General features: G+C 49.3%; 1 protein-coding gene across 3 annotated transcripts in view; it reads right to left on the bottom strand.

The window, feature by feature from the left end:
• Window positions 1-24163, bottom strand: part of PSTPIP1 (proline-serine-threonine phosphatase interacting protein 1) — a 101043-nt gene that overhangs the window by 6286 nt on the left and 70594 nt on the right. For all 3 annotated transcript variants that reach the window (XM_020975985.2, XM_020975986.2, XM_020975988.2), the window contains 9 exons: window positions 23681-23715; window positions 22786-22892; window positions 19340-19402; window positions 18132-18230; window positions 15609-15654; window positions 13921-14000; window positions 12057-12155; window positions 10966-11062; window positions 7387-7477 (listed from right to left, as the gene is read on the bottom strand). In XM_020975985.2, the coding sequence (XP_020831644.1) occupies window positions 7387-7477; window positions 10966-11062; window positions 12057-12155; window positions 13921-14000; window positions 15609-15654; window positions 18132-18230; window positions 19340-19402; window positions 22786-22892; window positions 23681-23715 (717 nt within the window). The remainder of the gene's footprint in view (window positions 1-7386; window positions 7478-10965; window positions 11063-12056; window positions 12156-13920; window positions 14001-15608; window positions 15655-18131; window positions 18231-19339; window positions 19403-22785; window positions 22893-23680; window positions 23716-24163) is intronic.

Below are 24163 nucleotides of genomic sequence, written 5' to 3' on the forward strand. Positions count from 1 at the left end.
ATATCTACCAGGACAGTCCGTTCCTTGTAGACAACTCAGGAAGTTTTTCCTTTTCCAAGGAAAAAAACTTGCCCCCTCTAACCTCCTGTCCTTATTCCGGGTTCTTTCCTCTGGTGTCAAGAAGTCTCAGTTCTTTCCTGGGCCGGCCCTTCAAATACTTTAAGGTGGTTATCACCACTCCCCTCTCCGAGCCAAACGTCCCCAGGGCTTTCACATACTGATCACTGCAGGGTCTGCACTCCTGCTCTCCTCCCAGGTGGTTTTTCTTCTCTGGGTGCATTTGAGCATCTCAGAGCCCTCCCTAAAACATCTGCCAGAACTGAAGGCAGCACTCCAGCTGTGGCCTGACTGGGGCGGGGAGGATTATCACCTCTTCTGGCTCTCTTAAGGCAGAGTCCTGGGGTCAGATTAGGGTTCTGGGCTGCCTTCTTCTGTCGATTCTCATTGAGCGTGCAGTCCACTAAGACCCCTGGATCTTTTCCATTCAAACTGTCACCTGGCCACCCACATCCTGTCCTCAGTGCTGTGGGTTCTGACTCCTGCTACAGTCTTAACTGATGAATCGTAGGTGAACCCCATCACACAGGGAGTATTTGTGCTTTATTTGGGGGAACTCAAAAGCCCAAAAGACTAAAGTTATAGGAGTGAGATTTCTGGTACCGTGAGAGGTTGGCCTGGTAAGTCTTTGGGGCCTTTCCTCTTCCCTCTCATCCCTCGAAGCCGCCTTTCATTGTTAGGTCTGGTCCTCATGCTCTCCTCTTCCCCACCCCCATCCTCCATCCTCCATCCCACCTGTCTTCAGGAGGGAAAACTAGGTTCTGTTACAGTTTCGTCCAGGTGACTCAGGCTCAGAATTCCCTCTGCTGGAAGGTTTGCATTCATGTTGTTAAAAAGTGGAATGGATTATTAGAGAAAGCATTGGATAAAACACTGAACCTGGGGTCAGGAAGATCCGAGTTCAAATGCAGCCTCAGACACTTAGGAGCTGTTCGATCCTGGGTAAGTCCCTTAACCTGTCTGCCTCAGTTTCCTCACCTGTAAAATGGGGGTAATAATAGCACCTGCCTCGCAGGGTTGATACGAGGATCAAAGGAGATAGTATTTGTGAAGTGCTCCATGCAATGCCTGGCACACAGGAGGTGCCAGCTATCATTATTATTAGGAGGTACTGAGCCTCCCATCACAGGAAGTCTCCAAGTAGAGATGGCCGTTTGTAGGGCTCCTGGTTTGGGAAAGATTGGATTGATGATTTCTAAGGCTCCTTCCAAATCTGGAAGCCTGTGAGTCTAGGAGGGACCTGCAGAGTGGGAAGCCATGTAGGCACACGGGGGAATCTCTAGAGAAGGATAGGCATGGGGCGGGGTGAGAGGAGAACTGTGGCCCAGGTTGAGTCCCCACTGACCCTGGGGGATGGGCAGGATAAAGAGAGGCGATGTACTTCCCCGTCCCCCAGACCAGCAGCACTTCTGTGGGGGGAGGTGAGTGGCCCTATGCCCTAGGAAATAATCAGAGCAGCTTCCACTGATTTACAGAGCACAGTCCTAGGGGAAGTGTGGGGAGGGACTGCTAACTATGAATATCACTGCAGAGGGGCTGCTGTTCTGTTCCTAGAGCCACAGGAGCCAAGTTCAAATACAGACTCTCCTGGGTCACTTGCCAAGTGACCTTGGACAGATCACTCCCCCTCCCACCTGGACTGGCAGACCTCAAAGCTCCCTTCCCTTTCTAGCTCATGGCCTGTGATGCCGTTTCATAGATGAGCAGGTGGAGGCTTTGGGAGTCTTAGTGACTTGTCCAAAGTCACACCCTTGCCCGGCCAGGGCTGGTGGCCTCCTTGCCCTGGTTGTGGGTAAGCCTTGGGCTGAGGTCAGGGCTAAACTGATAATGCGAGAAAGCTTTGTCTATACTGGGAGTTTCCCTGGGCACAGCCTTGGTCTCATGCTGACTCCGGGGAGAGGGACTCTGTGGGGGAGGCTAGGGGAACGTGGGGGCAGAGCCCCTCCCTGTCCCAAGAGCCCTGGGTTAAGGTGACCTGGACCCCCCACAGGGAAGGGCCTTGTCCCTTTGCCTGGGCTGCTTTTGTCCACCTGAAACGTCCCCCAACTTAACTTCAAAAGGTCAGTAGGAGTCAGTGTGAGAAATGGAAAAATGAGTCAGCGGCCCTGGGTTCACATCTCACTTGTCACCTTGTGGGATGTTAGACAGGCTGCTTTTACCACCCTCAGACTCAGTGGTCTCCTGGGTAACACGAGGGCCCTCAAGCTGTGATTTCCTAGGTGGGCTCATGCCTTGGTTGGCCTCTTAGTGAGTTGGGGGGCCCCAAGCCCCTCACCTGGAGGCCTACCCTTTAGTAGGGAGCTTCGGCCCACTTGGCCCCACCTGCCCAGGCGGGTCCTCAGATGCAGCCCAGGCCAGCCAGGGCAGGGAGACACTCCAGGTGGACAGGCCCTAGGAAGGGGAGGCCTAAAGGAGAGTCTAAGCCCAGAGGGCCCTGTGACTTTGGATCTGGAAGCCTTTAGCCATTAGAATGTAAGCTCCCTGAGGGCAGGAACAGGTTCCTTTCTGAATGCTCTGCCTCTGGCACATCAGAATGGGGACTTAGTCATGCTTGTCAGACTCAGGCTGTGAGTCCGACCACACTGCATGATCCCTGGCCCCACGGCTCTGTAAAAAGAGCCTTCTCCTCAGCCGCTTTCCTTTCTTTTCTGGTTTGTAGACTTTTATCGAGAGCGTCAGCTCCTCCAGCATTGCCGAGTTTACAAGTGCCGCAAAGGCTGTTATTCTCCTCTGGGAGGAGAAGGAGGCTTAGAGAGGGGGAGGAATTTGTCCAAGGCTGCACAGCTGGTCAGGGATTTGATGGGGATCCCAGCTCTTTTGGCTACAGTGGAGGCTCTTTCCACCAGAAAACCCCTAGGAGTGGGGGGGAGGGGAAGGGGATGGCTAGTCCATGGGGGAGGGGCAGCAAGAGAGACCAAATCTATTCTCTGAGGCTTCTCACAGTCTTGACTCCAGGCAAGTGGCCTTGAAGGCCCTCCTGACATGAGCAGGAGTTTGGCAAAGGACACAGTGGACATGTTCAGTCATTTCTGTCCTGCCCAGCTCTGTGACACCATTTAGGGCTTTCTTGGCAGAGATACTGAAGTGGTTTGACACCTTATGCAGCTCATTTTACAGATGAGGAAACTGAGGCAAACAGGGCTAAGTGACTCACCCAGGGTCACACAGCTAGTAAGTGCCTGAGGCCAGATTTGAACTCAGGAAGATGAGTCTTCCTGACTCCAGGCCTAGCACTCTATCTGCTACGCCATTACATAACAAAAGGCACACAGACCAAGATACACACACACACACACACACACACACACACACACACAACACACACACACACCACACACACACACACACACACACGCGCGCGCGTCCCCAGCACTCATTTTCTGTGATAGTGACTGCCAGGAGCCAGAAATCCCTTAGAAAACCCACTTTGCCCCAGTGTGTGGGGAGGGGCTGCTGCTGCTGGTTTTCCTTCCTAATCTTCCTTCTGGTCAGAGAGAGTCCACATCACCTCCCTCCTTCCTTTCAGCTTTTCACCTGAAATCAAGGGGAGCTTTTTCTAGATCAAGGAAGCTTTTTCTAGAGATTTCAGCAGAGGTAACCTGGGACCTGAGCCGCAGGTGGGAATTACATAACAGAGAGAGAGAGAGAGAGAGAGAGAGAGAGAGAGAGAGAGAGAGAGAGTGTGTGTGTGTATGTGTGTGTGTGTGTGTGTGTGTGTGTGTACAGATATTTAGTCATTCCACAGTGTGTGGTATGTGTGTATATGTGCATTGTGTGTACGTGTGCATGCATGTATGTGTGTGTACAGATATTTAAAGTCATTCCACAGTTTGGTGGATGGGTTAGTGATGTGAGGGGATATGGCAAATTCCTTACTCTGGCATTCAAGGCTCTTTGCCACCAACTTGCTTTTTGTCCCATGACTCCCCTGCATGTCACTCTATAGGGACCTGTGATTTCTCTGGCATAGGGAATTCCCAAGTGAGGAAATCCCTCTACGGGTGCAGGTTGGTACCTTCAGTGAAGCTGCCATCTCAAGAGAGTCCCTAGTCAGAGCTGTCAGACTCACAGGGGCAGAATTGGAAAATGTTTAACAAAATAAATAAAAATGTAACACAGCAGAGATGAGGATGATGTGTGGTTTTCTAAGTGGAGGCAGAGGCGCAGGATCCACTTCTATCTGGGTTTGACTTGCTCAGGGCCACACAGGCAGTATGTGTCAAAGGCAGAAACTGAAACCCAGGTCTTCGTGGCTTTGGGCCAGCTGTCTGCCCACTGCACCACACTGCCTTTCATGGAACTCTTTCCGGACTCCTCACTCGTCCCCCAAACACAGTCCCTTCCTGCACTCTCTACTTTCAGAAATCCCACCCATACTCCAAGGCTCCTCTTGGGTACCACCTCCTCCAATAAGCCTTCCCGGCAATCCGTTCATAAAGTAGAGAGAACAATGGTTACTCTTTAAAGCATGGGGGGGGGTGTGGGTGGAGGGCTGACCTACCTCACACCAAACAACTCCCCAACCACGGGCACCTCCCCTTTATCTTCTCAGTGCCTGAGGAAAGGCGAGGTGCTGCACTGCATCAGCTCACATCAGTGCACTCACAAGTCTAGCCTCTGTTTGCTCATCTGTAAGATGGGAATAATGGCATCTGCCCCGAGAGGCCGGCAGATAGGGAGCTGAGCTCAGAGTCAAGCCTCTCTGGTCTCAGGTCAGCCACCTCACAGATCAAAGGAAATACATTTAGGAGAGTAGGTCGGAGTTGAGTTTGGCCTCTAACACATGCTGGCCTTGTGACCCTGGACAAGTCACTAGACTCTGAGCCTCAGTTTCCTCATTTGTGCAATAGTGATAATAATAGCACCAATTTAAGAGGCAGTATGGCCTCAAAGCCAGGAAGACCTGGGTTCAAATTCCACCTCAGACACGTCCTGGCTGTGTGACCTCGGCCAAGTCACTGAACCTCTGGGCCCCAGGAAACTCTCTAGGACTACAAGTTGCAGATAAGGTACCCATTTATACGGGTAGAGGGAGTTTCCTCACTGGGTATTCTCTATAAAGTGTTTTGTAAACTTTCCTTAAAGGACTGTAGAAATGTGAGTTGGGGTTATACTTATGAGAGCACCAGGCTGGGGGGCAGCAGGAAGGTGGGAAGGAGATGGGGAAATGACCAAGCAGCTGCTAAACTGTGTGACCTTGAGCAAGTCCCTGGACCTCAGTTACCTTCTCCATAAAATGGTCCTAATAATGCTCGATCCACATGTCTTACAGGACAGGTGTGAGGAAAACATTGTGTAAATCTGAATGGGCTAAAGCAATGGGAAATTGTTACTTGATTTTGACTCTGGGGCCTGTGCTTCTGTATGTAGGCAGCAGGAAATAACTCATATCTGTTCTGACAAGAGAGGCAATGAAAAGCTGAAAGTGGAAGTAGAGGAAAAAACACTAGAAGACACTACAACACAAATCAATGCAATGATTGATCTCGACTCTGGAGGACGTGCCTCCATTAGAAGGCATCCACTGTTTGGACGTGGTCAGAGTGCCCATTTCACTTGGCCAACCATACTTCCTGGGTGTAAGGGAGAATACTGGGGGAAAGGTAACGTAATAGGAGTGACACATTTTTTTACAGCAACAATAAAACATTTTTTAAGAGGAAGCAGGCATCAGGATCAGGACAGCCTGAGCACAGGGCTCAGGGGGAAAGGCAGACAGGAAACCCAGATGAAAAACTCTCCGACTGAAGGTAGCTTGGGCTCCTTATCAGTGCACTGCTGTCGGTCCCGGGTTAGGAAGGCTTAGGTGTTTGTTGGAGCATTTTTTTTTCCTCAAGGCCTGTAAGAGGGCATCAAGGAAGTTTGCAGGTGCGAACATAACATGAAACACAGAATTTGGAAAGCAGGTTAGAAATACAGACAGAGAAATAAAAAACACATTTAGGAGATGCTGCATTAAGGAGAAATATGGTACTGGTGTGGCTTCACACAGAAATAAGGTAACTATAACTCAGCCTCAGGTGTTTTTCAAAGGTCTTGGTGGGACATAGGGGTGAGAGCCTTAGAGTCAGAAGAGTAGGTTGGGGGGGTGCTACTAGCTTTGGGGCAAAGGGCAAGGCTTTTCACCTCTCTGGCCTCAGTTTCTTCCTCTGTCAAATAAGGGTGATAGCCCTTGCCCTCCCTAGATCACAAGGACCTAGTGAGAGGGTGGATATGAAAAACTCACTCTACTGCATTCTGCTAGACAAACATCAGCCGCCAGGAACTTGAGGCCCTAGTGGGGAAATGTCTTGGCCGAGACTTCGCAGAAACTTAGCAGCAGAACAAGGGATTAGTACAGGTGTCAGAAGGACCTTTCCAGGGGTGGAAACCCTTGGATCATTAAAATACATTACCTGGAAGGAAGCCTAAATTTTGTGCCGAGGGCAAATACTACCTATTGGGCTTACGACCCCGGGGTACACTGACCTCCTCTGGGGAGATGATGCAGGATACTGTTCCCTAAGGAAAGGACCAAGACCCTGGCATACTGGTGTGAAGCCCCTGATAGAGGCTCCTGGGTGTGAGTCACCGGAGCTCACCCCCGCTTGTCACCTGGTGGTTTCCTAGTTTGCCTAATTATTTTTGCTCGTTTGACTGTTCTGGACCTCAGTTTTCTGCTTTCTCAGATGAGGGAAGGAAAAGCTATACGCCACAATGGGTAGAGAGCTGGCCTTGGACTCAGAAAGACTGGGGTTCAAGTCCAGCCTGAACTTCTCAGTGTTCCAGGTAACTCTCTAAGACTATTAGGTTGCGGAATTTTGGGGGGGCATACTCTCCCACTGGGAATTGCCTCACTCCAGTGAAATCACAAGTGAAGAAAAAAAAATTCTTGGTAATTAGCTGCTGAGCTCTGTTGTTTCTATGCTGCTCAAGGGCTGTTAAGTGCTTTAAATTAGGCACCACCTAAATTCAGTCCCCTAGGGACAAAGATACTGTTGCCTCATCTTTGTTGTGACTTTTTTGGATACTAAACACTAAATTGGACAATGGGGCAGGGTCTGCAGAGAAGGATCTTTCTAAGGGATACCAGCTACAGAAAAGTCCTGTGATCTGAAGGGGGTAAAAACAACAGATAAAATAACAATTTAAAATGAGGATGTATTTACAGGCACCTTGGGTGCAGTCTGCCCCAAACCTGCCTCCCCTGGGCTAGTGCATCCCCTTGTGGCCACAGCTCCTGCTGCACGTGGGGCAGAATGGACTTGGCAAGTCCAAGGGTCAGATGTCCAGCCACCCCTGCCAGATTCATGCAACCCCTCAGCCTTCCGGATTCCCCCAGGTCCTCACCTCTTAATCATGCCACACGCAGGGTAAAGACTGGGACTGTGGGATCCTCCATTGGGGTTTCGATCATAGTAGTTCTCATAGAGAATGGCCTCTGTATATTTGGTAGAGAAAAAAGGGAGACGAGTGAGGAAGGGTTTTCACGGCCAATGAAGGCACCTCCCATTGCTTCCCCTCATTCCGCTGCTATTGGGCGAACCAACCTTCCCACTGTCCAGGGAAAGCGGAGGGGGCCTTTCCCAGGCAGGCCCAGCCCTTCCACCAGAGGGAAGGCCATAGGTTAGAGGGGGGTTGGAGGCGGGGAATGGGCATCTCAAAGTTCTCACCACCCCTAGGACAGGAGCTCTAGGAAGTCCCTCCCTGGGCACAAATCCCATTTCCTGCTGAGAGATGTAGGGACATCCTGGCATTGGGGTTGTTGATAGAAGACTGGACTTGGGAGTCAGGAAGACCTGGGTTTAGACCCTGCTTCAAACACTTCATGACCTTGGTCAAATCCTTTTACCCCCGAGTCTCAATTTCCTCATCTATAACATGAAGGGGCTCGAGTCAGTGACTTCTGAAATACTTTCCAGCCCTGAATCTATGATCTTATGAACCCACCAGGGTGACCATGAGCATATCTTCATATTCTGGGGCCTCAGTACCCTCATCTATAAAATGTGGGGGTCAGACTTAACAACCTCTAAATTCCCTTCTGGCTTTAAATCTCTGGTCCTCTGGAGCCAAAGGAAATGACTCCCATGTCTGTGGCATTTTTCTTACGGTAGCAAACGCAGGTCTAGGATCCTTACCCCCATTTTACAGATAAGGAGACTAAGGCACAGAGAAGTTATGTGTGACTTTCCCAGGGTCACCTGGCAAGCAGATGTTAGGGCTAGGACTCAAAGCCTGGCCTCTGGACTCGAAGACCCCATTTTCCAATAGTCAGGTGGTGCCCTGATTCTGTACCACCTGGAATAGGGCATGGAGAGAAAGGGCGGCAGAGTGTCAGAGTTCAGCAGCCATCCAGTCCAAACCAGGCCTATAAAAGGGCAGACACACTGACAAATGGTCACCAGCTCCTGCTTGAAGATGTCCAGAGCAGGAAACACCCCCCACACACACACAGCCTCCTGAGGCGGCCCATTCCACTTACAGCCAGTTTTAATCATCAGAAAGTTTTTTCTGACATTTTCTGACATTGACGCCAAACCTCTCTATACCTTCCCACTCATTGCCGCTTGCTCTGCGGCCAAGCAGAAGAACTTTAGACTGTCCTCTGTGAATACTCGAAGACAGTTATGTCCCCAGAATCTTCTCTCACCTAGGCTGAACATCCCTAGCCTTGAAGTCATGGATGGGAGCCCCGTTGCCATTAACAGCTGCCCATGGCTCTCTGCTGTCTGGCTTATCAATGTCTTCCCTAAAATGTGATACTTAGAACTAAACCCAGTATTCCATATATGGTCTGGCCAGGGCAGAATACAGGAAGACGGTCACTCCTTGGGGTGACCTGGGGACCACCCCGCACATTCTTGGGGGCTTTGCCTCTTTTCATTCAGCCTGGGCTGAATTCATTTTCTTGGCCCCATATCACAAACTTGATTCTTATCGAGCTTAAAAAGCCTGTGAACATGCTTACATCTTTGCCACATAAACTCAAGTCTAATCATGTCTCTCCCCTTCTTGTACTCACAAAGTCAATTTCTAGAATCCAAATGTGACTTTATAATTAGCCCTATTGACTTTCATCTTATTCAGTAAAGTACAGTATTCTAGCCTGTCAAGCCTTTTTGGGGTCCTAAATCTACCAGCTATGCCTTCCAGCTTGCGGTCATCTCTAGATCTGGTGAGCATGTCATCTCTGCCTTTATACAAGTCCTTAATAAAAATGTTAAACTCCACAGGTCAAACACAGATCCCCAGGCCCCCCACTGGAGACCTTCCAAGCTGATGCTGAGCCATAAGACTACTCTTTGAGTCCAGTTATTCAACCAGTTCCAAGTTCATTTAACTGTCCAAGCATTTAGCCTATGTGTCTCTTTTTCACAAGAGAATTAAACTTTATGCTCAAAGCCTTTTCCACCTACCTCACCCCCCTTAATACTAATGCTTTCCCTCTGATATTTCCTCCAATTTATCCTGTCTATAGCTTGTTTGTATATGGTTGTTTGCATGCTTTCTCCCCCATTAGATTGTAAGCCCCTTGAGTGCAAGGACTGGCTTTTGCCTTTCTTTGTATCCCCAATGCCTGGCATATAGTAGATGCTTAATAAATGCTTGTTGATTCCACTTGAGAATACTGCAAACACTTTGCTAAAACTCTTAGTTAATTATATTCGTAGTATTCTTCTGAACTATCAGTTCAATAATTGACTGTTGTCAAAATGGAACCCAGGTTAATCTGGCAGGACCTGATCTTGATGATGCCCTGCTGGTTCTCAAGAAGCTCTGATACTCAGATTCTAGATGCTGGCTCTGGACTTACCACCTGAGACACTAGGGGGCGCACTGGAGCCTGGAGTCAAGAAGACAGTTCAACTCTAGCCTCAGATACTTACTCTGGACAAGGCATTCTGCCTCAGTTTGCCCTTCTGTAAAATGAGGGTAATGATAGCACCTACTTCCCAGGATTGTTGCGATGTTCAAATGAGATAATAGTTATTCCTGGCACATAGTAGATGTTATGTAAATGTTAGCTATTATTAATTATTATTTTTATTAGGAAGGTGTCGTTCAGTTATGTTCCCATGGACCATAGCAGTCCAGTACTGTCTGTGGGGTTTTCTTGGCAAAGCTAACGTAGTGGTTTGCCATTTCCTTCTTTCCTGCCTTTCCTTAAGACAAACAGAGGTTAAGTGACTTGCCCAAGGTCCCACAGCTAGTAAGCATCTTAGGCCAAATACCTGAGTTCTAATCCAGCCTCAGATACTTACTAGCTGTGCGACCCTGGGCAAGTCACTTAACCCCTGCCTCAGTTGTCTGTACTGAAAAGTGGAGATAACAGTAGCACCTGCCTTCTGGGATCGTTGTGAGGACCAAATGAGGTAGTAATTATAAAGTGCTTAGCACAGAGTAGGTGTTTAAAAAAATGTTTGTTTCCTTCCTTACTTCCTTGGTCCCAAATATTCTTTACCATTTCCTCCTTTCCTTCTTAGATTTCTCTGAGTATGTACTCTCTTTTTTTTTTAAAGATTCATTCATTTATTTATTTTTAGTTTTCAACACTTACTTCCACAATATTTTGAGTTCCAAATTTTCTCCCCATCTCATCCCTTCCCCAACCCCCAAACAGTGTGCATTCTGAATACCCTTTCCCCTAATCTGCCCTCCCTTCTATCTGCCCCCCTTCTCTTATCCTCTTCTTTATCTATTTTCCTGTAGGGCAGGATAGATTTCTACTGAGTATGTATTCTTAATATACAGGGCTGCCTCATACTCTTTTCCTTTTTAAAATCATCTCAGGGCAACATTCTGTGTCTGTCCTGGGCTGAGGCTGTGGTGTAGAAGTCTCTCTTTGGGCTCATCTCAAGCCCAGTGTGCCCCTTCCCCTTTCCCCCTCCCCCAAGCACTCCTGGAAAAACTTCAAACTGGACTCACCCGGCCGTTCTGTTCCCGTCATTTTATTCTGGATGAAGAAGTCTATGTCTGCCTCTATGCTGCAGCCCTCTAGACTTATCCGGACATTCTCGTAGTACTGCAAAGGAGACAGACTGCCATGGAGGCACAGAGAAAGAATAGGGCCAGGGTGCCCAGAGATGGGGATTCTAGCCCTGGTTCTGCTACTTCCCTGACTGACTCGAGGCAAGTTACTGGCTCTCTCTGGGGCCCCATTCATTCCTCTATGAAAAAGACACAATCATCTCTCTGCCACCTAGCTCACCCAAGAATGTAATGAGGTTCAGATGAAATCTTGTTTAAGAAAGCTCTTAGGAGAAGATGAGGTGGTACGATGCATAGAGAGGTTTAGAATCAGGAAGACCCGAGTTTGAATCTTGCTGCAGGCATTTATCAGCTGTGTGATTGTGGGAGTCACTCAAATCTCATTTCCTCATATGTGAAATAGGGATAATGAAGGCGCCTACTTTGTAGGGTCAGTAGGGATAAGGACTGAACTGTGCTTTCACTGGTAAAGAGAACTCCCAGATGAGGAATCTCCCTCCACCAATGAAGTTAGCATCTGTTCTGTAACTTGGGGTGTTACAAAGTTGCCTCGAACATTGAGAAGTGAATTGACTTGCCCAGGGTCACTCAGCCAGTGTCAGAGGAGAGACTCAAACCCAGGTCTTCATAGCTTCAAGGTAGGCTCTCTAGCTGCTAAACCAGACTGTTGCTTCTCGGTCAGTGTGCCTGTCATTGAAGCTGCTGCTGCAAAGGTCATTATCAGGATCCAGTGAGATAATACATGGGAAGTGCTTTACAGACTTTAAAGTGTTCTTCTAATGTTAGTTATTGTTATTGCCATGTGAAGAGAGAATTGTTCTTGTTTAAGTGCTGTTGAAAAGCCGTCCAGAAGCAGTCCATTGAAACCCTCCTTCCTGGAAAAAGCTCCTGTAGCTGAGATCAGTGCCCTTCACCTTGGGCCTCTGCTAGACCACCAGTGGGTAGAGGGGTGCCGACTAGTGCCTTGGCTACCAAGGAAATGCAAGCAGGGGAACTGGTCAGGTGGAGGAGCAGAGAGCTATACCTACCTCATCGTCTTTGACACACTGCATGGAAAGCTGATTACAGTGGACCCAGAGGGAGTTCCGGAGAATGGTGAGTCGGTCAAACTCCTGGAGCTGAAAGGCCTAAACTCAGAAAGAGATTTCCTGAAGTGGGGCTGAGGAATGATCTGTTATTCTGTAATACCACCTAGCTCTGTTTCATCGGGGCCAGGCCCCCCTGGCTGACAGATATATATATTTTTTCATATTCATGCCTTATCAGCCTATCCTTTAGGTAACATGATCCACTAGAACACCGGACTGGTTTTGGAATCAGAATGTGCCATTTACAAGCTGTGTGATCTTATTCAAGTCACTTCTCTCTAAGCCTCAGTTTTCTCCTTTGTAAAATCGGAATAATAATATGTGTACTACTTACTTCACAGAGCTGTGGTGAGGAAATCACTTTGTAAACTTCAAAGTGTTTTAGAAATATGAGCCATCTTAAGTACTATTATTATAGAAAAAGTGTTCTTGTCTGATGAAATTTAGATAGAAATGGTTCTAGAACAAGTTGCCATCATTCTATGATTATTTTACATTTAATGTTGATAAAGTACAGGACGTGAGAACAAATGCTGCCTTGGACACTTACTAGTTGTCTTTGTCTGCCTCAGCTGTCTCATCTGTAGAGTGGAGATCATAATAGCACCTATCTCCTCGGGTTCCCGAGAGGATCCAGGGATGTAGCATTTACAAAGTGCTTTGCATAGTCCGAGTATTACATAAATGTTAGTTACTCCTATCGTTAGTTGCTAATTGCTTTGTTATTACCGTTGCTATTGTCATCTCTTTTGTCTTTTTCGCTGGAGCTCAGGTAGAAGGAGCCGTGGGACCTGCCACTATTCCGTGGGGCATTTTGTCTTTAGAGCTCTCCAGACGGGTCACTATTGTCTCTCTGTTATATCTCTAGCCCTGTTCAGTTTGGTGAATCCAGGAGGGGTTTCTTTTCTAGCTCATTCACCATCTCTTAGCTAAGACTTTTCTTGCCTCCTCCAGGAAACCTTTATAGAGTCAAAGACTCTTAGAAGAGGGTTTTAAGTCACATGGTTCAACCATTTTATGAGCAGGGTGGCCTCTGTGCCACCCTGATAGAAGATCCAGCTTCTGCTTGAATGCTTCCAGCCACGGGGCACTCGCTGCCTTCAGAGGCAGCCCATTCCCTTGCTGGACAACTCTGATCATTTTTCCCAATACTGAATTAAAATCTCCTCTCTTGGTTGTTAAAAAAAAATGATGAAATCTTTTTTTTATATCACTTTCATTTCCCAATCTCTGTCTTTCTCACTCTCTTTACACACACACACACACACACACACACACACACACACAGAGCCATCCTCTACAATAAAGAATTTTTAAAAAAGAGGAAAAAATAGTTCAGCAAAACGAATGTATCAACTATGTAGTAATTCACACCCATAGGCCTCCACCTCTGCCAAGAAGCCTGTTGGTTTTACTACTGCACATAGATAACATATATTATCACATACTATGTATTCTATAATTACACAATGTAATATATAGATACTTCATGAATATAATAACCTAGATAATGTTAATTTGTAGTTTTCTAACTCAATGTGCAGCCTGCAGGGATCATTTCTAATGAGTTTGACTTATCTGTGCCCATGGCTTATCCCCCCTTCTATAGGATGATGATGATAGCAACCAGAGTAATCAGGGATGCTCAGGAGCTTTGAGGGGATCTGGTCTGACATCTCACCCAAGGCATCACTTCTCTGACATCTCTGACACAGGATGGCTGGTTGGTGGTCATTGCCAGTGATGACGGCCTCACCCCCCATTCATTCCATTGCAGGCTAGCTCTAGTTAGGGTACCACTCACCTCACAGGTCTGCTGGTGTTCCTGCTCCCAGTCACACCGGGCTTTCTCCAGCTGGTTAACATTTTGTTTGTACATCCGCTCTGAAAGGCAAGTACGTCTGCAAAGTTGCTGGGTTTAGTTTGAAAGTCAAGATAGCCTTGCAGGTAAGAGCAAACATACCAGCCCACTAGTGGCCCCCTTGGCGAGAGCCAACTGTCGTCATCTCCTTGACCAGGGGCTGGACCTAATCAGTCAGTGGCCAGAGGAACCCTGTTGTGGTCCATCCCTCGCTTGCAGTGCCAGGCAGGCCCCAACATGTGCTCTCTGTTCCTGGGAAACCAGCCCATAGGACCTTAGCATCATAGATTTAGAGTTGGTAGGGGTCTTAGAAACCATGTAGTTCAGCCTCCTCTTTTTACAGATGAGGAAACTGAGGCCTAAGAAGGCTAAGTGACTTGCCTAAGGTCACATAGGTCGCAAGTGGCAGAGCCAGGATTTGAACCCAGGAAGTATGACTCCCAACCCTGAACTGCCCAACACTGTGCCAGACAAAGATGAAAAACAGTCCAACCAGAGAATGTCTCTGCCTGGAACACCCTCCCTCCACCCTCATTTGTCCAAATAAAATCCACTCTTTGAGGCCCAGCTCAAGTGCCCACCTCCTCTAGGAAGCCTGCCCTGATTAGCCCAGCCCTCAAAGATCTCTTCCTCTCAAATTCTTGCAGTACCTACTGCAGTTACAGGGGCATTTCATCACTCATTGTCTTTGATTTTAATAACATTCAATTCGATGAGCATTTATTAAGTGACTACTGTGTACAAGGCATTGTTTGAGGCACTGAGGATATGAAGATAGAAAACAGCAGCCCTTGTCCTCAAGATGCTTCGTCTAAAAGGAGGGATAAATCATGGGCACAGATAAGTCAGACTCAATAGAAATGATCCCTGCGGGCTGCACATTGAGTTAGAAAACCACAAATTAACGTCATCTATGTTATTATATTCGTGTAGTGTCTATGCATTATATGATGATAGAATACATATTCTGTGATGTTATGTGTTATCTGTGTGCAGGAGCAGCGCTTTATTTATTTTGTTAACACATTTCCCAAGGACGTTTTAATCTGGTTGGGAGTTTTGCCTGAGGCTGACATCTCTGTTGTAAGGCGCAATCCTGTAAGCAGGGATGTGGGTGAAGATCTAAGAAGCCAGGACTGGCATAGCAGAATCGCAAGCGGGCAGAGGATTCAAGGGCAGAGGCGTGAGCCTGGGCACAGTGACCAGCCACAAGGTCAAGCAGATGGTGGTGCAGTGGAGAGAGTGCTGGGCCTGGAGTCAGGAAGACCTGAGTTCAGATCCAGCCCTGGCAAGGCGGGCGCTTCATCTCTGCCCGCCTCAGTTTCCTTGTCTGTAAAATGGGGATAACAGTGGCACCTACCTCCTAGGGTTGTTGTGAGGATCAAATGAGGTAACATTTATGAAAAGCACATAGCACAGTGCCTGGCACACAGTAGGTGCTGAATAAAAGCTTATTCCCTTCCCTAATGACAAACGCAGAACAGGAGCTCCGGTGCCCTGACCTCCATTACCCTTTTCAAGGCAGACCTGTGTGGCCTGAGGAGTCTCCCAAGGGGCGTGGGATAGGGGTGCTTTGGGGGCCTCAGAAGGGAAGGGCAGGGGTCTGCTGAGTGGGAAGGGGGGGGCTGTACCTGCTTCATTGGCCGCATCCTTACATTGCTTTGCTTTGTTCTGACTCTAGAACACAAAGAAGAAAAACATGGCATCTTACACGTCTGGGCCCCAGCCCCTTTTTCATGGAAGCCTTTCTTGTGGTCCCCAGTGCACAGCAGGCTCATTCATGGCCCCATAGTATTTACTGCTCTTCTGCATCTCTCTTTGGGCCATTCTTCTTTCAGGGATTGACTGCGGTGCCCCACCCTCATTTCCAGCCACCCTGCAAGGCCCAACTCAAGTCCCACCTCCTTCTTGAAGGCTTTCCAGGCCACACCAGCCCCACTGATGTGACTCCCAGGGCATGAAGGGTCTGTGATTTGTGCACTTTAGCCCTGAAGCATATATTATCTTCTCTCCTCTTCAGGTCGATAAGATCTCCCTGAGGGTGGGTCCTGTGTCTTAAAAATTGTGTGGAATACATACCATGGGGATCATGGCATCTGGTCCTAGAACTGCTTGAACTGAATTCTGTGAATTCTGTCCTTACAATAGCTCTGTGAAGTAGGTGGTGTGACCATCATTGCCTCCATTTTATAGAATCGGGAGGCTGAGATTCCGAGGGCTAATGTGATTTTCCCAGGCTTATACAGCTAGAAGGCAACAGACGGGGACTTGAACACAGGCCTCCTGAGTCTAAGTCCAATAATGGACTGGACTCCACCATCTCCTCTGAATAGACCAGTATTTCCATGATTTCATGCAGTCTCTCCATGTAATAAAATGAAAGTCGGAGACTCTCTGAGTTGGAAGGGACCCGCCAGGATGTCTGGCCCAATCTGCGTGTAGAGTAGGACTTTTCTCGACAGCATCCCCAGTAGTGACCCCCAGTTGGGGTCATATCCCCAATATGACCCCAATAAATGGTCATCTAGATTCTGCTTGAATACCTTCAGTGATGGGGAACTCACCATCTGTGGAATAAGGCCATTTTACTTTGGGATGGATGGCCCAGTGGATAGAGCACTGGGCTAAGAATTAGGAAGACTTGAGTTCAAATCCCACTTCAGACACATACCAACTGTGTGACCCGGAACCTCTCTCAGTCTCATTTTCCTCATCTGTAAAATGGCACCACAGGTCTCCAAGGTCCCTTCCAGTTCTAAGTCTGTGATCTCATAACTGCAAGCAAGTTTTCCCTGTACATAGAACCAAAACCTGTCTCTCCGCAGGTTCCACAACCTGCCCTTTGGGGCCAACACGTCTGAGAGGCAGTGAGCTGTAGGAGAAACTGGGCCGGGCTTGGACTTGGAAGATGTGGGTTCACATCCCCACATCAGCATTTACTATCTCTGTGACCTTGGTCAGGTCACCTCCCCTCTGAGCCTCAGTTTTCTCCTCTGTAAAATGGGGACAATAATTCTTGCATTACCAGAGTCATGGATAAACAAGCCTTTGAGCGTGCCATAAGAATGAGAGCGGCGACCAGACGGCAGAGCCAGGAGGATGGGTGGTGGAAGTCACAAAAGAGGCTGATTTGGGCTCAGTGTTAAGGAAAAACAGACAATTAGGGCTCTCCACAAGCAGGCGGGCTGCCCCAGGAGCTAATGGGCTCTCCTGAAACAGGGATCTTTTTACATTTAAAAAAACATGACGTACTTAAGAATTACTAACCAACACAAACCTTGCAGTATATGAAGAAACAGGAAGCAGAAAGGAGAGGCAGGGGATTGTGTATGAAGCTGAACCTCTGCTATGCACAGTTTAGTTTTTAAAGTGTTGGTTAGACTTAGCCAGGCAGGATGAAACTGTCCTGTTTGTGTCCTCTCTTCTCATTTGCTCCTGTGCATATTTAAAATGCTTTATTATTTATAGTTATTATTATTATTTACTAATTATTAATTATGTATTTGTGAACACCAAGTTAAATGGGAGAGCTCCATAAAATCTCAGTGTCTTGGATCTAGAAGTGGAAGAGAGCTTGGAGGCCGCCAGACCAGCTGTCTCCTGTTAGAGATGCCCAGGGTCAGAACTATGAAGTGACTGAGCCAGGATTTGAACCCAGGTCTTTCTGGCTTCAGTACTCTCCCCACTCTCCCCTACTGCCACTGTTCCTTCTTTCCGTCACCTCAGAATCAGAGAAGTTCACCCTGACCCGCAGGTCCCCCCCAAACCTCACAGAGCCACCCCTCCCATTCTGGATATCTCTGCAGGAAGGCCTTCGCATCCCCTCTAACAAGCCCCAGCCCAGACCCACTAGGGCTATCCTGTTTCCATTCCCTGCCTGCATCCCTAGAGCACCAAATGCCCCCCGCTTTCCCGGCCTAGGCAGGAAATAAAATCATTTCTTCCTTTCCTGAAACCTGACAGAGAGAGCGTGAAGCGGCCTGGTGATGGAAATCATGGGAGAAGGGGGACAAAAGAGAGAACCCCTGTGGCGCCTGCAGCTCACTTGCCTCTCCCCTCCCTGCATGGAGCAGATGGCCATGTCCTCCCAGGAGGCCTGAGCCTCTCCCCGCCCCATCTCTCACACCTGGTTGGTTTGGGCAGGCGCCGCGTACCTTTTCCATCTGTTTCTGGTTGCCCTGAGAGCTGATGCGCTCAAAGGCCTGCTCCGCCTCATCTGCGTCCTTGCACTTCTGGTCATAGGTCTTCTTGGACTGTGGAGGGAAGATGAAAGAGGTTCTGAGAGGAGGCTCTTCCCCCCTTCCTCTCCATGGGCCCCTCCTCCTAAGGGATGAGCCACGGGTGGGTGGGAGTGGGGGTGGGGTGATGGGGAAGGATCACAGGAAGAGTCAAAGGATGGAGATGAGCCCATATGCGAGTGTTTCTGGGAGTGGAGGAGGAGTCCTCCTGGAGGTTCCATGACATGGAGCAGCCCATGATCAAAGTCTACTTTAGACTTCTTCCCAGAGAGACCTGGGCAGAGTGTGCCCTCCTCCTAGGAAGACTCCCCAGTGCCAGAATGTCTCCCATGGTGCCTGAAATTCCCCCATTTGTCCCCTTGGGTTCAGAGTTCTTTCCAGGCTCTTCCATTACAGTGGCCAACTTGGTCCCTCCCGCATCCAACAGAAAGGAGTCTATAAGAGTCTTTCCTCCCCAGCAGCAAGAGGGGCCCAAAGCAGCCCAAGGGCCCTGGGGTAGCGAAGTAAGAATAGAGAGCGAGGAGGGGAGGCTTCCAGAGGCAAGCTTCTCAGCACCATCTTGGTGTGGCCGGGATGCTCTTCCCCAGGTCCTCCAGCAGAAGGCCATCCTTCACCCAGGCTTCCCATCATTTCAGGTCTCTAGCCCTCCCCACTGACACTCTGCAAGGGGCTACAGAGAGGGTGGGGGGGGGGAATGGGAAGGGCCTTGACCTTTCCTTAGGAAGCTCTACCCCCTTTTCTTAGTTCAGGCTCTTTTTCCCTAGTCCTGAAGGACATTAAATATTTTGTCAGGGTCTGTTGTCAGATCCCAGCTGGATATCTGGGCCAGGCAAGGAGATGGGTCTGGTGCTGAGTGTGTATTAATTACTTGGGACCCCACCCCAGCCTGAACCCATCACTGCTGCTGATTCACTCGTCAGATCTCACCCTGTGGGTGCAGTAACCCAGGAGTCCACCCATTGTTCACGGAGGGGGGCCCACCCACCCTCAGAATTGCCCCCTCCCGATGTCTTCCGCAGACCCGACCGCTCCCTCTCTTCTGCTTGGCCCCTGCCAGCTCCCAGGGTCAACCCCAGAGCTCCTCCGTCAGCTGCCACTGTGTCCTGGTGACCCAAGAGACTCACCTCCATCGTCTTCTTGTAGAGGGACAGCTTGCTCTTTTGAACTCGGTCCATGGCTATCTCGTACTGAAAGAAACACAGGCAATGTGTGAGCAATGGCTCCCAGCCCTGGAGGGGCCCGAGCAGCACCAGGGTCCGAGGACGTACGGCTTAGAGATGGAACCCAAAGGGATCTGGTTCTGCCCCACCCTGCGTGGCTAGCACTGAGGGCTGTTTCATTTTTTGTCCTCAGGGTGCCTAGCACAGTGCCTGGCACGCAGTAGGTGCTTGATGCAGGCTCATTGGTTACAATCCTTTGTGCCATGTTCTAAGGCCTTTCCCAGCCCTGATGGTCTGAGTTCTAGATTCTAAAGGCCTTCCCAGCTCTGACAGTCTGAGTTCTAGATTCTAAGGCCCTTCCCAGCTCTGACAGTCTGGCTTCTATGTTCTAAGGTCCCTCCTAGCTGTTATAGTCTGGCTTCTAGGGTCTAAGGCCCTCCTCAGCTCTGACAGTCTGGGTTCTAGGTTCTAAGGTCTTTTCTAGCGGTCAGTCTGGGTTCTAGGTAATAAGGTCTTTTCTAGCTCTGACCATCTGGGTTCTATGTTCTAAGGCCCTCCTCAGCTCTGATGGTCTGGGTTCTATGTTCTACCATCCCTCCTAGCTCTGACGGTCTAAGGTCCATTTGACCCTCATTCCTTCTTGGTCTCATTGTGCTGTCTCCCAGAAGCCGCTGCTCCTGCTGAGGCCCCATCGATATTTCTGCAGCAGGGCTTGCCCACAGTTCTTAAAACCGAGCCCAAAGGCCGGCCTCAGTTGCAGTGAGCTGAACAGTCCAGTCACTGCTGGGAAATCCTGGGTGGGAGCCCTGGCTGCTGGTCAGTCCTGCACTGCCCTCCCACTGACCCTCACCTGGGAGGGACAGGGTTTGTGTGGTATCTGTGGTGGCTGCCTCTGGGCTTCACTCAGACCCCTTCTTTTTCCCTCCAAGCACAGAAATCTAAAATAAATACATTCTTGAGAAAACCCCGCAGACCCCAAAGCCGTGGACTCCCTCCATCGGTGGCTGGCTGGCTGAGGGTCTCCTGGGGCCTGACCAGGGAGCTCAGGCTAGCTTCGGGGGGGGGGCACCCAGCCTGCTCATGCCATTCTGTGGGGACCAGGTCTGCCTTCCCTGCTGCCGTGGGGCCCCAGCTGACGTGGCTCCACAGTATCCCAACAAAACGTGAAGAAGGGCCAGACTGGAGGTATTCATGTACCCAACTTACAGATGAGAAAACCAGGGCTCAGGAAGTTAAGTGCCTTGCCCTGCCTTCCTGCCTCAACTTACAGATGAAGCTGCTTCAGACTTCGGTCACCCAAGTGATAAATCAGAAGCAGATACAAGATTTGAACCCAGTGCTTCTGACTCCAAATCAAGCGTTCTAGCCATTGTACCACACTCCCTCTTGTGCCCAGGTAAATAATTGGACACCAGTGTGTGTGTGTGTGTGTGTGTGTGTGTGTGTGTGTGTGTGTGTGTGTGTGTGTGCCTGCTTCAATATTCTAGACATTTTATAACCAATTTTTCTCCTGGATGATTTTTATCCTCTCCTATCTGGGTCAGAAGTATTAGGCTGCATTAACCATCCCTTTGCAGCCCTGCCTTCACTTTCCATAGTCAGCACCATCCCGGGGCATGCCCAAAGTCAGGGATTTTTTGACTGTTAGAAGGCTGGGATCTTAACTCCAGATATGTGCACTCTGACCCCACCTCTCTGGTCAGGAAGCCAGTCTCAGCAACTGGTAACAGGAAAGTTTTTTTCTGAGGACTAGGTGGGGCTGGTGCTAATCTAGCCAATGGGTGATTCTTCCTTAAAATCTTATATGAGAGGCAGCTGGGTGGTGCAGTGGATAGAGCACCGGCCCTGGATTCAGGAGGACCTGAGTTCAAATCTGGCCTCAGACACATAACACTTACTAGCTGTGTGACCCTGGGCAAGTCACTTAACCCCATTGCCAAAAACAAATGAAAAAAATTTTATATGAGCCCCTCACAGACAGACCACAGCCCTGTGGCCCTCTCTGAGTCTCAGTCTCAGCATCTGCAAAATGGGGGTGCAAATAATATTTGTACCAGCTGCCTTATTGGAATTGCCATGCCGGGTCATTCAATCTTAGCTTCAGAGCAGGATGGGCCCTCAGGGTCCACACCATCCCACCCACTCATTTTACACAAAGGGGGAACTGAGGCCTATAGAGGAATAGATCTGTGGCCCAAGGTCACAGGGATAGAAAGTAGCTGAGGCAGGATTTGAACCCATGCCAGAGCCCCACCATCTCCTTTCAAATGCGCTCATTTATTTTGAAGTGCTCTGTAGACATAAGCTACCATAGGCATGCCGGCCATTATTAATTCTCCTCCACGGGCTTTCTCCTGGGGCCTCATGGTGGTGACCCAGTCAGCTGGGACTCTTGAAGGACTGGGCAGTGGAACAGGGAAGGGTTCGAGTGGAGGCCTGGTAACAGACAGTCGGTCACACATTGGTCACCCAAGGACCATCCTGGACCTGTCCAGAGCCACTCATCACCACGTTGGCTTTGGACTCCAGAAGGTTCTCTGAGCTCAGGTGTGCGTGGGGGTGTGAGCCGGACCTTTGGCCTGCACCCGTGAAATCAGAGCATCAATAAGCAATCTACCGAGCTCAGGCCGCGAGTCTCACAGTCAGCCGCCTGAAGCTGCTGTGGTTATTTGCCCAATGCATTTCATCCCTGGGCTGCTGCTTCTTTTTTTTTTTTTTAAACTAAGCAATGGGGTTAAGTGACTTGCCCAGGGTCACACAGCTAGTAAGTGTCAAGTCTCTAAGGCCAAATTTGAACTCAGGTCCTCCTGACTCCAGGGCTGGTGCTCTATCTACGGCGCCACCTAGCTGCCCCCCATCCCTGGGCTTCTGAGGCACACCCATGGTCTGCGACACTCTATACACCATCATTTACTTATGTTGTTTCCCCCACAATCAAATAGAAATTGCTTGAAGCCAGACTCCATGTTTTTGCCTTTCTTTGAGTTTAGCACTTCCTTGCCCAGCACATAGTAGGTGCTTAGTAATTGCTTGTGGCATTGCAGGCTGGCTGACAGTTCCTGTACACAGAAGGCATTGGATAAATGCTTAGAACCCAGGCAGACAGTGGAGCCGAGTCTCAAACAGCTTCTGTATATCTAATGAACTGAGAAGTTAATCAGGCAGGATGGTCTGTTGAGGGGTCAGGGCACTGTCTCATAACAATAATCGTCCTATTATTATTATTGTTATTAACGATAATGATTGCATGTATTCTTGGACAGCTGTCCCTGCAGGTGAGATGCAGTCTTCATCCTAGTCTCCCTCCCCTTCTGTGCCCAGCCCCTCTCTTCATGGTGCCCAGTCACCCCAGAGCTGGGGCTGGGCAGGGCAGGGGTGCCCGCTCCAGCGGGCTGACGCAGCGGCCTCACCTTTTTCCTCTGCTCCTTCTGCCTTTCTCGGAACTCTTCAATGCTCTTGAGCTCATCCTTCAGCATGACGGCCAGCTGGATGTGAGAGTTCCCCACGTTCTCAATTTCTAGGGCAGAGCACAGGCTTAAGAGGATCACAGAGGGCCTTGGACGCCTGTAGCTGGGCTCAGCAACCCCTCCCTGTTTCCCTTTCTCTGAGGCCCCTCAGTCTGGGCCCAGAAGACAGTCTCTGTTACTGTTTCCTTAAAGAATCACAGAATGCCAAGGCTAGAAAGACCCTTGGACACCCTCTAAGCCAGCCTCCTCCATTTTACAGATGGGGAAACTGAGGCCCTAAAAGAGGAAATAAGACAGCCTTGTGTCTTAGAGCAGTGGATTTTGAGTCAAACCCCCCCCCATCTGATTTCCATTTCTGCCAATTAAACCTCTCTGGGCCTCAGTTTTCTCATCTGTAAAATAAGAGGCCTGGTCCATCCCGGCTCTAAATTCTATGATCTAGTGTGACCTCTTCATTTTTACTGCTGACCAAGGTCACGCAGGCGCTGAGTAGCTAAGTAGCTGAGTCTGCATTTGAATTTAGGTCCCCTAATTTGGGAGCCCCGTATCTTTTCTGTTGCATCATGATGCTTCCTAGCTCCCCACCCTCCCTCTGTAACCCCAGGCTATAGAGGGAAAGAAACAGTGAGCTGCCAGAGGGCAGGGTCTCCAGAAGGGGCGTGCCTGAGGAGGGCCCCAGGCTGAGGAGCCCTTGGCATCTTTGCCAAAAGCCAAACTTTGGATGGGTGGCCCACGAATAGATTTGGGTCCCGCTTCCTGATTTCCATCAAAGTGCTTTTGTCTGTCCGGGGAACCGTGAAATTAACTAGATGAAGGGAGCAGCAGCAGAGAGACTTACGTTGTTTCAGGATTTCAAAGGAGGCCTTCAGCGTGCTGCAAAGGAAAACACCAGCAGGTCACTGGGGAGAAAGTGCTGGAGACACAGCTGCCGTGCTGGTTTCCAAACAATCCAATCTCTCAGGCCTGCTTGCTGAGGGTCCTAGGGGACCCCAAGCTCAGCATGGTGCAGCAGCCCAGGGCTGTGTGGGGAGAGGCAGAGTGTCTGAGATGAGGGAGGGGACGGTCTGTTTCCTCTGCTCCAGTCACACCATTCCTGGAGCGCCGAGTTCAGTCCTCGGCATCCATCCCGTTTTAAGAATGACATTGTCAAGCAGGGGTACATCCAGGGTGCCAGGAGGAAACAGGGACCAAATAGCTTGGTTTAGGGGGGTTAGTTGGCTGATTTGGGGATGTTTAGTGCAGAGAGACTTGAAGAGGAGGAGTGAGGAAGGAGGGGACAAGATGTGGGCCTTCTGGGTGGCACCATAATGCATAGAGTACT

This window comes from Phascolarctos cinereus, unplaced genomic scaffold (assembly GCF_003287225.1).
Source record: "Phascolarctos cinereus isolate Bilbo 61053 unplaced genomic scaffold, phaCin_HiC Scaffold_3;HRSCAF=262, whole genome shotgun sequence".
In the NCBI taxonomy this organism is placed as follows: Eukaryota; Metazoa; Chordata; class Mammalia; order Diprotodontia; family Phascolarctidae; genus Phascolarctos; species Phascolarctos cinereus.